Source organism: Chroicocephalus ridibundus, chromosome 3, assembly GCF_963924245.1.
Source record: "Chroicocephalus ridibundus chromosome 3, bChrRid1.1, whole genome shotgun sequence".
Taxonomy (NCBI): domain Eukaryota; kingdom Metazoa; phylum Chordata; class Aves; order Charadriiformes; family Laridae; genus Chroicocephalus; species Chroicocephalus ridibundus.
The window spans coordinates 89,305,892-89,319,224 of NC_086286.1; the positions used below are offsets into that span (position 1 = coordinate 89,305,892).

Sequence of the window (13,333 nt, forward strand, 5' to 3'; positions counted from 1 at the left end):
TAGACAGGAAGGGCTGTATGTTATGATGGTCAGGATGGTTATGTTAAGAAACATACCTATTTTTTTCACTTGCTCTTTGTAAACGACTTGGAGTACATCTCAAGATACACGGCGTCTGGGATTTCTCTTTTCCCTGTCAAATCAAGAAAATAAGGCTACAATGTAAATTTAACCTACCTCCTCTACTTCTGCCTCCTCTGAACTGGGCATGCCCATACCACGCATACCCCAAACATGACATTGCAGAAAGCGTAAAACACTTTGAAGAAAAGGGAACCACCAGAGCTACTTCACTTTGCAAGTGTGGTGAAACTCATGCTGTTGGTCTGTATGGTCAGCACTCATTTACAGCCCTAGAAGCAATGAGACAGCAGGTAAACCTTTCAGCCCTCGCAATGTCTCTTGCAGGCCCCTCAGCCTAATGCCAAAGATACCACCTGTATCCCCTGGTGTCTGTCACTGAAGCCATTGGTCTCAGTTGTACTTCTGCCCTCTGCTAACAATGCCGGTGGCAAGAAGGCCTAGAGGCACCCCCCGTGACACAAATCTCTGCACTGATACAATCACTGGAAAAATCAGGCTTCCTTTTTCCCTCTGTGTCCTTGTGCTCTGAAATTAGATTTCCTTAGATGTAGGGTAATTAATATGAGTCCTCTCCTCAAAAAAGGTACATCAGAGTACAGAGCTAACTCTTCAGCTGCATAAAAGAGAGAAGTATTACATCCTCCCTACCCAGCCTGCTCAAAACCCAGTCTCGGGGCTCTAATGGACTGTTGAAAGAGAAGCAGCTGTGGCCAAAGCAGACTCCCAGCCTGGGAAATACTTAGGGGAGGAGAAAAAATACCCTACCTGGCATGATGATTTATGGATGTGTTCAGAGCAAGACTTTCAACTGCTCTCCAGCTACACAGCCATATTCCCCTTTCTCCCCTACAAACTAGATCATCTAAATCCCGTATTTAGCTTCTTTCCCACTGAACTTTTTAGGCAGGTTGCTTAATTTTTAGCCTCAGGTTTTGCCACAGTAACTGCTCAGAGCAATAGAGGCTTCCTTTGCAGAGGTCATTGCAGGGCCTTTCAGCTAAATTAGCTGCTTTAGCTCTGACAGCCCCTCATTTAAACTCACTTTCTTAGTGCTCTGCTTGAGTTTCACAGCAAGCTGGGCCACCAAGAGTGAAAGGATGTGGTCTACCAATCACACTGGAGATTAGAAACACCTTGTTTTGGAATGATAACTAAGAAAAATATGAGGATGGGGCTAAACAGAAACAAGTATTCAGAAAACCTTGATGTGTCACCTTAATCATCTTCCTATTCATGAATGCACTTGAGACCTCTTACAAGGTTATGATAAGGAGTCACTCACCAGTGTTACAAGAAGACAAAGCATTCTGTTTTTTTCCGAGCAGCAAGTTACAACATGCAAGCGAACGCTGTGTGCAGAACACTTTTCAACTCCATGTTCCCATCCAGAGCTGTATTTACCCTTGATAAATGATGAACTATGTCCTACAGCTGTGCTACATATTTCAGACTAACAAGGGCAGGAGTAAGGTCATACTGATTCTAGAGCGCTGTCTATCGAGACAAAGGCACTCACGCTGTGTCATGTGGTCTGTATTTCATGCAGCCTGGCCTTAGACTATTTCCCGAATCCCTTGTTTTCCTGGGGACATGGCAACAGTTTATGTACACTGCTCTGAAGTTAAAGGCCTGGCCAGCTTACGTGTTTTTCCCTTCCTCTACCAAACATTATCTTGTTCCTTTAAACCCTGCTTAACCTTACTTTGGTTCCTGTTTCTCTGGAGGGCCCAAACACCACCAAGGGAAGTGAAAGTAGCTATTTCTGTTTCTTTCCACTGCTCTGAGCAGTACCTTAATGCCTGAAAGTGAGTAAGGGCCAGAGACGCGTCCAAGGGGCTGAACGAACTTCCAGTTGCAATTCAAAACAAAAGGCACCCTTGAACTAATCCTCTGGTGCAAAATTTCTAGCCCTCCTCTAGAAATGGGAGTTTGCTCTGCAGCCAGCAATGCATGGTCAGGCTGCACAGGAGCTGAACACTAAGGCTGAGATTCATCTCACTGAACATTAGCTGTCTAAAAAATTCAGATGGTCATCTAGGCTTCCTCTGCACACAAAGCAGCCAGACAGAAAAAGAAGGGTTCATCATGTCCATTTCATACCTGTTTTGGTCTGGAAGAAATTGTTCCTGGAAGGTGACACTCTGTCTCCACAGGGAGGAAAGACTGGTGTGGGCTACATGCTGAGCTATCAGATAGCTGGGGTAAGTTGAGAGGCATCAAAACCATCTTCAACAACTATATTTATATGGGTCTTAGGCCAGTCTGTGCCTTTGTATCTAAGCCCTCCCAAAGCTGTTACTTCCAAGGCATCCAGAGGGCTGTTAGGTACCTCCAGTGACCCCAGGTCTCCATTGCTTTCTGGCTGGTTTTCTTCTCAGGAAGTTACTTCCCTTCAAGCAGGAACGCAGCTTTAGAAGTCCAAAGATGATGGGCTATATGGAGGAAAAAAAGGGGAGGTTACATCTCCCCCACTCTTAATGGTGTCTGAAAAATGCCCAAAAGCTGCCCTGAAATGAGTAGTTCTGTGAGCAGTGTAACTGGTGACTCCTGATTTCCTATGGCTTTCTGTTTACAGTTAAATTCTCTGATGCTTAATAACATAAAAATGCCAATTACAGCTTGTCCTGCACTTGGAGAGGTCATAATGATCCACTCCCACGTAAAGTGGTGTCAGCCACGAGCTCTGTCTGGGCCTTTCCTTCAGTGAAGGCATATACAGGGTATCTCTCTTCTAGAGATCCAGCTACTTTCCTGGTTGGAATTGGCCTACAAGTTCAAAGATCTAGATGGGATGGCAGAAATGCATAGTTAGTTTTCCAGCAAATACGGCAAGCCTCTTAAAAATGCAAAAGGAATCCATTTTATACTGTAAAGAAGTAAACTAAGAATAGAAATACTTTTTCCTCTGCACAAACTTCAATTAAAAGTTTTCTTCACCTCTGCCTTTTTTCCTTGTTGCATCACACCTTTGAAGGCATAGGCCTGGCAGATGGTAAGAAGAGAGCAGTTGTTTTTGTTATTGTTTAGATATAGAGCACCTTAAAGTATGCTAGTAACTGCTGAGTCGGGTAGAGAAGGCTTCCTGATGGAAAACTGTGCCTCCCTTTCCAAAAAAACCCTCAACCAAATACAGGTACTTAGAAAGATAAAGGGCAATTCAGTCCTTTGAATGCTTATATCCTAAGACTGAATATGAAATAATTACCATAAATGAGGCAACTAGTTCCTACACCCTCTGCAACCTGGATGACATCCCTCTGTGTCATCAAAATACAAGTTATTTGCAGAAAACACCCCACTTACTATCTTATCTCAGTCACCTGAGCTCATGCATACAAAAGGAGAAGACCAAAGTCTTCTAAATCCTCTCTCTCTGCAAAGAAATGAACTACAAAGATTTTAACTCTATTTCCTTCTCCAAAACTACTGGCACTAGGACAGGCATGTGATTTTATCCCTAAACAGGGTGTTCCTTAGGCTCTTTGCCAATTTAATTGGCTTATTCATATCCTTCCCTTCCAGATTACCTCAGGGTGATTTACATGTTGGAGGCCTATAAACACTGATGATTCAGTGCATGAAAACCAAAAACATTGTTCAGCATCTGACAGGGTCCTCACTGGCTTTTGCCCCCAAATTAATTGTTCTTATTGGAACAACCTAACACATAATCAACCTCTGACATCATCCTAATGTTATACAGACAAAAGAGCTTCTAAAATACAATGGGACTAATGCAATTTGTTTTTTAACGATGTTTCCAGGTACTCAGTAGGAGGCAAGCAACAGGCGAAGTTTTCAAATGGGAAGATACAGATGCTCCCAGCCCAGCTTCTTCAGTTTACTGACCATTTTGAAGACTGTCTCCCGATTTTCCATGAATAAACCACTCGGACTGAGCTCTAAAGAAATGCAAATACAAAGACAATTTCATTTCCTCTCTTTGCAAAACATAACTTTTCTTATAGCAGTTCAACAGCTACTTAATACGGTGGTGTTTAGAACGACCAGGCGGACTTGCAGTGAATTCAGAACAAATTTCCTTCACATACCAATTCAGGTCAACTGTACCTCCATGAAATACAGAAACAAGCAAAGATTCATAAATAAAAGGGTGAAAGAGGTTCATTTTGCCTTTTTGTTGATTAAAGTCTTGGACTTGCATGTATCTCTTTCTTTTTGTAACATGAACAGTTTTGATAAAATGCACGAGAAAACTTTACACAACATACTTCTCTACATCTTTGGTAACAATTTAACATATTCTTGTCTCAGAACTCTCACAAAAAGCAGTCACTCAGTCTCCCTTCAGGGGAAGATTACTATACTCTGTATTCAATCAGATTCCGTTTTCTCCTTGTATCCCTGCAGTGCGTTTCCTAAGCGAGCTCCCTGCTTCTAGACCAAACCTATTACTGGCTACATGGCCATTCATGCAAATCCAGCACCCTTCTGCTAAGCTCCCATTTTGCTTTCAACAAAATTTCTCCATGATTACCACCCATCTCCCTGAGATCATCAACCAGCACTTTTTAATCCATTTCACAGTCAGATTTCCATAATGTCTCTAAAAGCCACAGGTTGCTTTGTAAGGCAGTCCTCACCATTCTGGTACTTGTTTTCACAAGGACTTTGGCATATCAGTTGCTAATAAAGTTCATATTCTTTAATAACACAGTTTATGCACTTAAATACCTGCCGGAGGATGAACACATCTCCACCATTACAGCTGAAGTATTTCAAAGTCCAGCACTTTTAAATCAGCGTAAATGCCTTAAAACTAGTTTCCCTGTTTGCACTGACAGTTGTGGTTACAGGTGTTATGCACTTAGAAGCTCCGCTTGGATATTAAAACTTGCACACAAATTCATTCATATTTGCATTCACTGACTGTTTATCTACGAAAAAATCTGCAATACATTTGTCATGCCCACATTGACTCTATATAACATGTTCATACAGAAGTTCCACGCAACATCACAGAAGTATTACAGTCCACATATGTAAATGCAAGTGAGCCACTGCATGAGGCTTTTAATATATAATACAGGAGAACAAACATGTAATGAAATGGTGGGAAGAATGAGGGGTGAACTCCCTAGAATTAAAGCATATATGTACATAATTTTTATAAACAGCAAGAATGTTTCACTCCTACTGAATACTTTAAAAACATTTATACCACACACAAACCAGTAAATAAGATTCAGATCTCACAAGAAGTCCATTACAGGACCTGATCGTTTACAGTATTAGAGAGGCATTGCCTAACCGAGAGAAACAAACCCAGCCCGCACTCCAGACTCACTGAGGGAAAAGTGGAGAGCTGGCAGCCCCGAGAATTTCTCCTCTTTGATCCACAATGAAAAAGAATAATAAGGGTGTATGTACTCACCCTTGTCTAGTTTTCACTTTCTTCGGGGAAAAGAGTTATGCTGATTCAGGGCTCTGATCGTGGCCCAGAAGAATTTTGCTCCTATACTCCCCACACATCAAATCTCTACTTTTTAAAAAGTTCTCAAGATTTTCTCTCCCTTTTCTTAATTGAATAATTCTAGTAACAGACACTTCTTTGTTGCTTGTTCACCAAAGTATTTTAAGCATTTTGAATCCTGTCTCATTTTATACTTGTTTCTAAAGGAGTCAGTTCTGGCCTTCAGCTCTTTGTTTTCTTTCAAAACCTTATTGAACGAGTTGTGCTCCTCTGCGTTCACTTCAAGGACACCACGTTTTCTTTTGTTATGATAACTCTCACTCTGAAATGTTTCAAACTTATAATCAAATGCAAAAATAAAACTCTCTCTTCCATTTATTCTTCTCAATAGCATCCTGACGGCTGCGCATTTCAGATAACCAATCGAAAGGACATGCTCGGGGTAACAATGCAGAAAATGATGCTGAATCCTCGCTTGTGTAGCTCAGGCAAGAAAAGCCGTTAGTGTGTTTTATTTGGGAATGTCCAGGATATGGCTCTGTATTTACAGCTTATGTTGCAACAGGGACTGACAGCTGCAGTAGGTCTGGCCCTCTCATCTGCACTGGGCCCACGTTAGCAATGCCCTTCTTAAAACTTTAAAGGTAAGCATGTGTGGAGCGAGTGTGGGTATTGTATAGAAAACCTGCTCCTGCTTCCACCCAAGTCAACAGGAAAACAAAACAGTCTAGGAGTCAGAGCTTTCCTTTCTTTACTCTTATTTAAATGTCAACCAGTGTTTTATGTGGTTGTTTATTAAATAATAATAATACAATAATGCCCAGAGGCTCCAATTAGGACTGGGAAGTCACTGCAGTGGGATTGTGCAAAGGCGGAGGAAGGGACGGCGGGCTGGGAATTGGACGGCTCCCCAGCAGCGGGGAGCTCGGGCTGGAAGCCGGCTCCTCTCGGCAGGCGGGAAGGGCTGCTCCCAGCGCTCCCCGCCACCGGCAGCAGCTAAGCCTTTTGTTTGCGTGGGAGTTTGATGTTACTCGGGGTTTGGGGTTTTTATTCGTTTGGGGGTTTTTTAATGTCAAGATACAGAACAACCAGGAAGACATACAAAGGTTTTCTTCAAAGCAGCTGAGCCCGCAAAGGGAAAAAAAGAGTGTATGTAGATGTATATGCTAATTCTTATTAATTAAAACCAGAGTGCTGTGCTGGAGCTGTGCACAGGCTTTATTAGCTAATATTAAAACAAAGGGCTGATTCGCCTTCCAGAGAAATTTCACCTTGGCAAAGCACTGTTTGCTGCAGCGGAGTTACTGCTCGCTTCGTTCCAATGTGAGCACAGGATCAGGCCAGGAGCCCTCAGGAAGGACTCGAAAGCCGATAACAAAACAAAAGGACAAACAGGAGGCACATGGGGAGGACAATCCTAAGGAGTGGGATAAGAACAAGCATGTTGCTCTTGGCAGAAAGCAATTGGCAAAAATTAATTGCACAGTCAGTCGCTCAGTTCTTTTTGTTTTGTTATGAAACAGGATTTGTTTTTATTATAGAGGAATGGGATATATTTCAGCAGAGGAATCTGAGCTGGATAGGCTTTGTGGCAGAAGTACGTTTTATGGGGAGATTTGAATGAAGACAGAGGGGATCTGGTTCACAAGATGGGTGCAATTGCTCCAGGCTTAAACAAAAAGGGCAGCATGAATGAAATCCCTCAGAAGCAAAGAGGAGAAGGGAAGGAAGGATGTGATTAGAGGAAAGCTGGGCTGGACCAGAACGTGTGAGAGCAAAGACACAAATCTCAAATTAAGGCAACAGCAGAACAATGCTGGGCCCAGAAGGTGAGGCCTGAAACCAAAGGGATGAACAACCCAAGAAGGCCCAAGAAGGGGCGCAATGGTGGAGAGATGCTACTGTTTGGTGAGGGAAAAACGGGGAGGAAGGTAGTGAAAACTTTATCTGCTGGAATGGGGAACAGAGAGACCCTGAGCTGAGTGGAAAGGAGAACCTAAAGACTCCCCAGGAGAAAATTCTAGAATACTGGTAATTTATGAGCAACTCAGGCTAAAGGTGACCTAAGCCTAGGGAAGAGTTTCAGAAACAAGGTCTGAGGTGGGGAAACAGGTTGCTGGAAATACTTCACAGAAGAACAAGGACGGCCTAAACCCAGAGTTCATATTGGGCAGAAAAGGGAGCAAGTGAGCTTGGAGGACAACAGAGTTACCTGGAGTGAGAGGTACTGCATGGGATTGGCAGAGGGGGGCAGAGACGGGGAAGTGGAGGCGTGGACCAATCAGAGGTGGAGAAGCAGGTTAAGCAGCAGGTGGGTATACATGGTACAGTGCACATACGTACCATCTGTGAAACCAGGGAGTGTCCTGGAGGTCAGCTGCAGAGGGAGAGAGGAGGCTTTTGAGGACAAAATGTAGCTGGATACTATCTGAAAAAAAAGAGAAGGATAGAAAGGACAGGTAAGATAGCAACAGAGAAGTTGAATCCTTAGTAAATGATCTGGGGAAATAAGAGTTTTAATTCAAGTCCTCAGTTCTTCATTGTTCTTTGTAGAAAAGTGTGTTCAATAACATTGAAATTTTCAGCTGGCCTCCACTGATTCTACATGCAAATTTCCAAAGAAGCAACAGGTCTGCAATGAAAAGTAAGTGTCCATTTCTTCAATGTGCACACCGAACTACAGGGCTACGTGTTGCGAATGAACACAATGGAAGGTGTCTCAAACCTCCTCCTACACCTGAGTAAATTAGTAGGAAATAGTTAATATGTCTCAGTCGCCACTGTGACCTATGCTGGTTTGTTCATTACCATACTGGCACGGAAGAAAAGCCTGATTTTCGCTACACAGTTGTGAAAGCTTGCAGAGGATCCAGGCTCCAGTCCACCGCAACAGTTGAGACATTCACCACGGTGTTTGACTTCAATGGCCCTTAATTCACATGTTCAGTACTACTCACATGATTAATATTTGCCCTGTAATTTTTTTCACCATTCCATTTCAATGAATTTTTGGTTGACTCGGTTCTACTCTCCAGTTAACATGTAATACCATACTGCTCTTTTACCCTTGTGATCACTTATGAAAAATTGCCCTACAAAGATGTCATAGAACTTTTGGAGAAAAAATCTTTGTATAAGAAGCGTAGTTTTCCTTTCTGCTAAGGCACTGTAGCAGTTTTTTAAGATCAAGCACAAAGCAGAATTTAGTTTGGTGTGGTGTTTCTCTAAAAATTCAGGCAGGCAACATTATATATGAAGTTTAAAAACACAAATTCTTTATAAGAGAAAAAGGAAGGAAGGTAAGAGATAGGCACAATGTAAATGTTTTTGTATTTAAACATTTGACAGTGGAGGGTAAGTTTGTGCAGGACATGGGGATGTAAGATCTTTTTTCTTTAGGTAGCAGGAACATTTCCAGTACCTCACGACACTACCCTCCCTATACCCCATTACTATTTTTTGGTGAACCTACTCAAGGTTGCGATTGATAACGGATGTAAAAGTGCACTGATCCACACTTCAGTAGTGTTGATGCTCTCCTGAAATTGTCGAGGTAATTGCAGTAGTCAGGGCTGCAAAATTTTACTCACTGCTTCCTAATTATTCTATATCCAGGTCCATTAGCACAATTCATGCGTATACACCAGTGAGTTTAGCAATTTTCCTTTTATAGCCTTGATGTATTGCCCTGAATATAGGTGAACTGACTCAAATGGGTTATTACTGCTTCACCTCTTTGCAAGTACAAAGTTTAGTTTCACTGTGACTTCGTTGTTGTCACCTTATATTACAAAACGACTGCAAGGACTTCCTGTGTCATTCATGACAGTCTTGTGCCACTGAAAGCAACCATACCATACAATCCCTTTTCTTAAAATGTTAGACCTTAACTAAAGACCACCTAATCCTCATCTAAAGATCTGGGGTTGATTTCGTTTATTTTCACCCATACTGCTGCTACTGGAAGAATGCTCTGGAAAGTCATTCCCCTGGCAGTTATCAATCTTCCTCTTATTTCCAATTTGGGTGAGGTAACTGCCAGTTCCTGTATTAACACAGTCTACATCACTAAAATAGATCTTAAAAATCTCCTGAATTTACCTCCTTCTTGCCCTTTTAGAGAAAAATCATGGACTTCAACAGTTATTTGTTTGGGCCAATAACCTTTAACTAACAATCATCCTTCAACTTCTTGCAGTAAGTAAATTTTCCATTTCTATTCTCCTAATCAGCCCCGTCACCTTCTTCTGGATAAGTTCGGGTTTTAATGAATCTTTCCTGAATATCCATGAGTGGAATTATATACGGTATTTCAGATTAAATAGGTGTTTTCAATGTCTCATATTGGCAAATACACTTCTGATGGAAATACCTTATACCTAAGAAACACGTCTGTCCTACTGAAGGTCACTCCATGTTGCAGGTTCAGATCACAATTTTTGGTACAGTTTACCAGCACTAAATCAGCACCTAAAGAAGCACAGCTGACCTTCACTGACCTCTGGCTTTCATTCCTGTTCCTGTGTATCCTTTCCCTTTTGCCAGCACTACTTGTGTGACTGTATAGCAAAGCAGACTGAGAAATTTATTCCATTTTTCTTTTGGCTGTTTTTCCTGCCTTACAATTCCTGCATTAATCCTTATTTTTTCACCTTAACTAATCCTTTTTCACTCGGCACCACACAAACACTTCACTGAAGTCCTGACAGATACCTCCACTGCATTTTGTCTACAAAATCTACAGCTACAGTGTGTGCCTGATACATCAGTAAGAAACCCTCGGTTCAAGTAGATGACCAAATTCAAGTAGAATGACACTGCTTAAGGTGACTTTTACTCACTCGGGGTGAGATGGAACAAGTCCTAGAAAACAGCTCAGCTGACTGGTGGTGACTGGGTTTGCGAGCACTACTGGTTGATGAGAAATAAGCCACTGTGTGAAGTGGGAGGAATATGGTTAGATGGCATAAAAGAAAAGATAAGGGCTGTGAGGTGGACCCTGCACCAAATGAATAGGACGTCTCAAGGAAAAGGAAAAGGAAGCAAAGTCAAGATGGTATATAAAGAGAATGAGAGGAAGACGGCAAAAAAAGAAAATGAAAAACAATGGGGGAGTGAAGCAATGGCAGAGGAAGGGGAAGAAAAGAGAATGCATAAAGACTAACATTTTGTCAACTACGACGTTTCCATCACAGTCCCAAAGCAATACCCTGAAAGAGTTACTTTCCCACCCCATTCAGAGCTGTACAAAGGTCAAAATGTTGTCCTGCATCCGGACTTGTCTTTTTAACAGGTGTCATGCTCGAAGCGCAGATCCAATAAAATCTAGCACAACACCAGTTATAAATAAGCTCCCCCATTCCCAGTATTAATAAAATTTGTGGGTACTATTTAATTTTAAAATACGCGTATAATATATAATTTTAAAGGCACCCCATGTAGCACATAATGGGACGCTGCAAATTGGTTATATAATAAGTAAGTAGAAGAAAGAACAATATAAACAGTGGTTTGCAGCCCTGACCCTATGGTGTTTCCTGCCACAATGAAAGTAAAAACACATGTTCCCTGACAACCATCAAGCACTTTGTCACTGCTGTTGGACATTTTGCTGCCTCAGGGCTTGTCTACATGCAAAGCTACATTGGTTTAGCTGGGTTTAATTTGCTGCAAAGGGCTGCGTGAATTCTTATTTCGACTTAAATCAGACTTATTTCAGTTTAGCTCAACAAATTAAAGGTCAGATAAAGCCTGAGTAACTCTGTTGATTAGGACAATCATGGTTCTAATCAATTGCTTACAATTATAGCACTGCCTGCACTAGCAAACACTTGCTTTCTAGTAGCTTATCTTGATGAAGTTTTGCCTGATTCCTCAGATTGGTTTAATTGACTTAAATTGTGCCTGAATGGTCCTTAGGATCTGGTGTCACATGAGTTACCGAATCTTTTCTGCTCTTGAATGCAGAATATATGCAAAACATTAAGTTCAGTGGGAAAGTGCTGGTTATTCTAATTTTTTTTTTCCTAATATTGCACCCAAACATGGGCACTTATCAGCACACAGATAAGGGCAGAAGTGGCTGTCTCGGTCCTGTATAGCCACAAAGCATTCCAAACTAAATAAGTGACTCACACATATGCTGAAAAACATGCAAGATTTCCTTAATTCAAAGCCTGCAAGAATACTTTGCCTCAATCTTCCTAGGTGAAGTAAGAACACTTAAGACTGTTGCACTAACACAGGGAAACTTATCTGCTTAGGGAAATGTAATGGAAATGAAGAATTAAATGAATGGAAAACCAGCCATCGTTATTCCAAAGAAGAGTATCCACAGAAGGAGTTATACCGGTACAGTAATAGTAGGACAATTATAACACTGTAATAGCATCAGTACATTTCCTGAGCCTTGTTATGGAGAACCAGAACTCGTCTTGGCTTTAGGAAAGCTTGTCAGCATCCTCCTTATCAAGGAAATACTCCAAGTACTTCCTCTACAGAGAAAAAGGTAACAGCAGAGGAATAATTTTGCTATCTTCTGTAATTAGTTTTAGGCCAAGGCAAGCCAGGTAAACCTAAGGAGAATTTCACCTAATTGTTCCAACATCATCACGAACTATCTGTTACAGAAAGCAAATTATTAATTACTATTTCTACTTTTGTTGGGCAGAAAAGCTCTGCCAGGTCACCTCATTGCTCGAAACGTCAGTTACAGTAAGAACTGCACAACCACATTGCCAGCACAGACATCTGATTTGTGTTTAGACTGACTGGGTGCTGTCATGGCTTAATTAACAATATATGCCACACATGGAGCACATAAAGCAAAAACTTGCTTACAAATGGCAGTAACGTTTATTTTGGTATTTTTTTAATGTCATTAGAGAAAGGCTAGCTTATATTTCATAAGACAATAAAAAGCCCACCAAAGCATTAAGATTTTATGATAAAATTCCTCCTTCCAAAAGCAACCTGTCTTTATGCTTATAGTTAAACTAACAGGACTAGATATAGAAAAGCTGGAAGTTACCTATATTTGGGGCCTATCAACCCCTGTTAGCTTTTCCACCGGGGTGAACTGCGACACAGTTTATTTCAATCAGGAAGCCAAACAGGAAAGAACCCTGCTCTTCCCACAAGCAGCTATAGTTCTTTGAACCTCTCCCCTCACCGCCCTCCTTAAGCAAGAAAGCCCTTTACGCAACTGCGCGGAAATCAGTCGGTTACACCGAGACACAACTCCCGGCATCGCCGGGGCCTTTTCTGGCATGTCCTTAACTGTCACCTCCATCCCACTTCGTACCTCTGGCTCCTGCACGCTCCCTGCTCTGCCTTCGCCACGGAGGCCACTAAACGCACTTTGCCCTCCCTTCGCATACAGTCAAGCGCCCTGCGGACACACGGCCGCCGGCGGAGCCGCTCGGCGCCCGCAGAACCAGCAGGCCCCGGGCCGCAGCCGGCCAGGCCGCGGGGCCTAGCTCAGGCTTCTCCCCGCCTTTGTCCCCGGGACCTGACGGGAACCCCCTCAACCCTTCCCCAGGGCCGCGCCGCTCCCCGATGGCGCTGAGGGAAGCCGGGGCCCGGGCACTGAGTCCCGCTCCCCGCGGACCCGTCCCCCACCACAGCATCGTCCTTTAACCCACACCCCGCACCGCAGCCTCCGAGGGGGGATTTAAACCAGAACCCGGAAGCCGGGGCGGCCGGCGCGGGGGACGGCGGGATTCGTAGTCCCGGGGTGCTCTGCGGGTGCCCCGCCGCCCAGCCGCGGGGCCGGGGCGGTGAAACCACAATTCCCCTGAGCCTCCGCGGCCGCCA

The 13,333-nt window shown here is 42.9% G+C and overlaps 1 protein-coding gene across 10 annotated transcripts in view; it reads right to left on the minus strand.

Moving 5' to 3' along the window:
* Positions 1-13,270, minus strand: part of LOC134513396 (uncharacterized) — an 88,338-nt gene extending 75,068 nt beyond the window's left edge. For 2 of the 10 annotated variants that reach the window (XM_063330015.1, XM_063330016.1), the window contains exons 1-5: positions 12,822-13,265; positions 7,862-7,946; positions 3,934-3,986; positions 2,185-2,516; positions 57-133 (exon numbers count right to left, since the gene is read on the minus strand). In XM_063330015.1, coding sequence (XP_063186085.1) covers positions 57-133; positions 2,185-2,310 — 203 coding nt within the window. In that variant the 5' untranslated portion in view covers positions 2,311-2,516; positions 3,934-3,986; positions 7,862-7,946; positions 12,822-13,265. The other 8 variants (XR_010070413.1, XR_010070414.1, XR_010070412.1 and 5 more) reach the window with 8 other exon arrangements.
* Between the last annotated feature and the right edge of the window lie 63 nt (positions 13,271-13,333).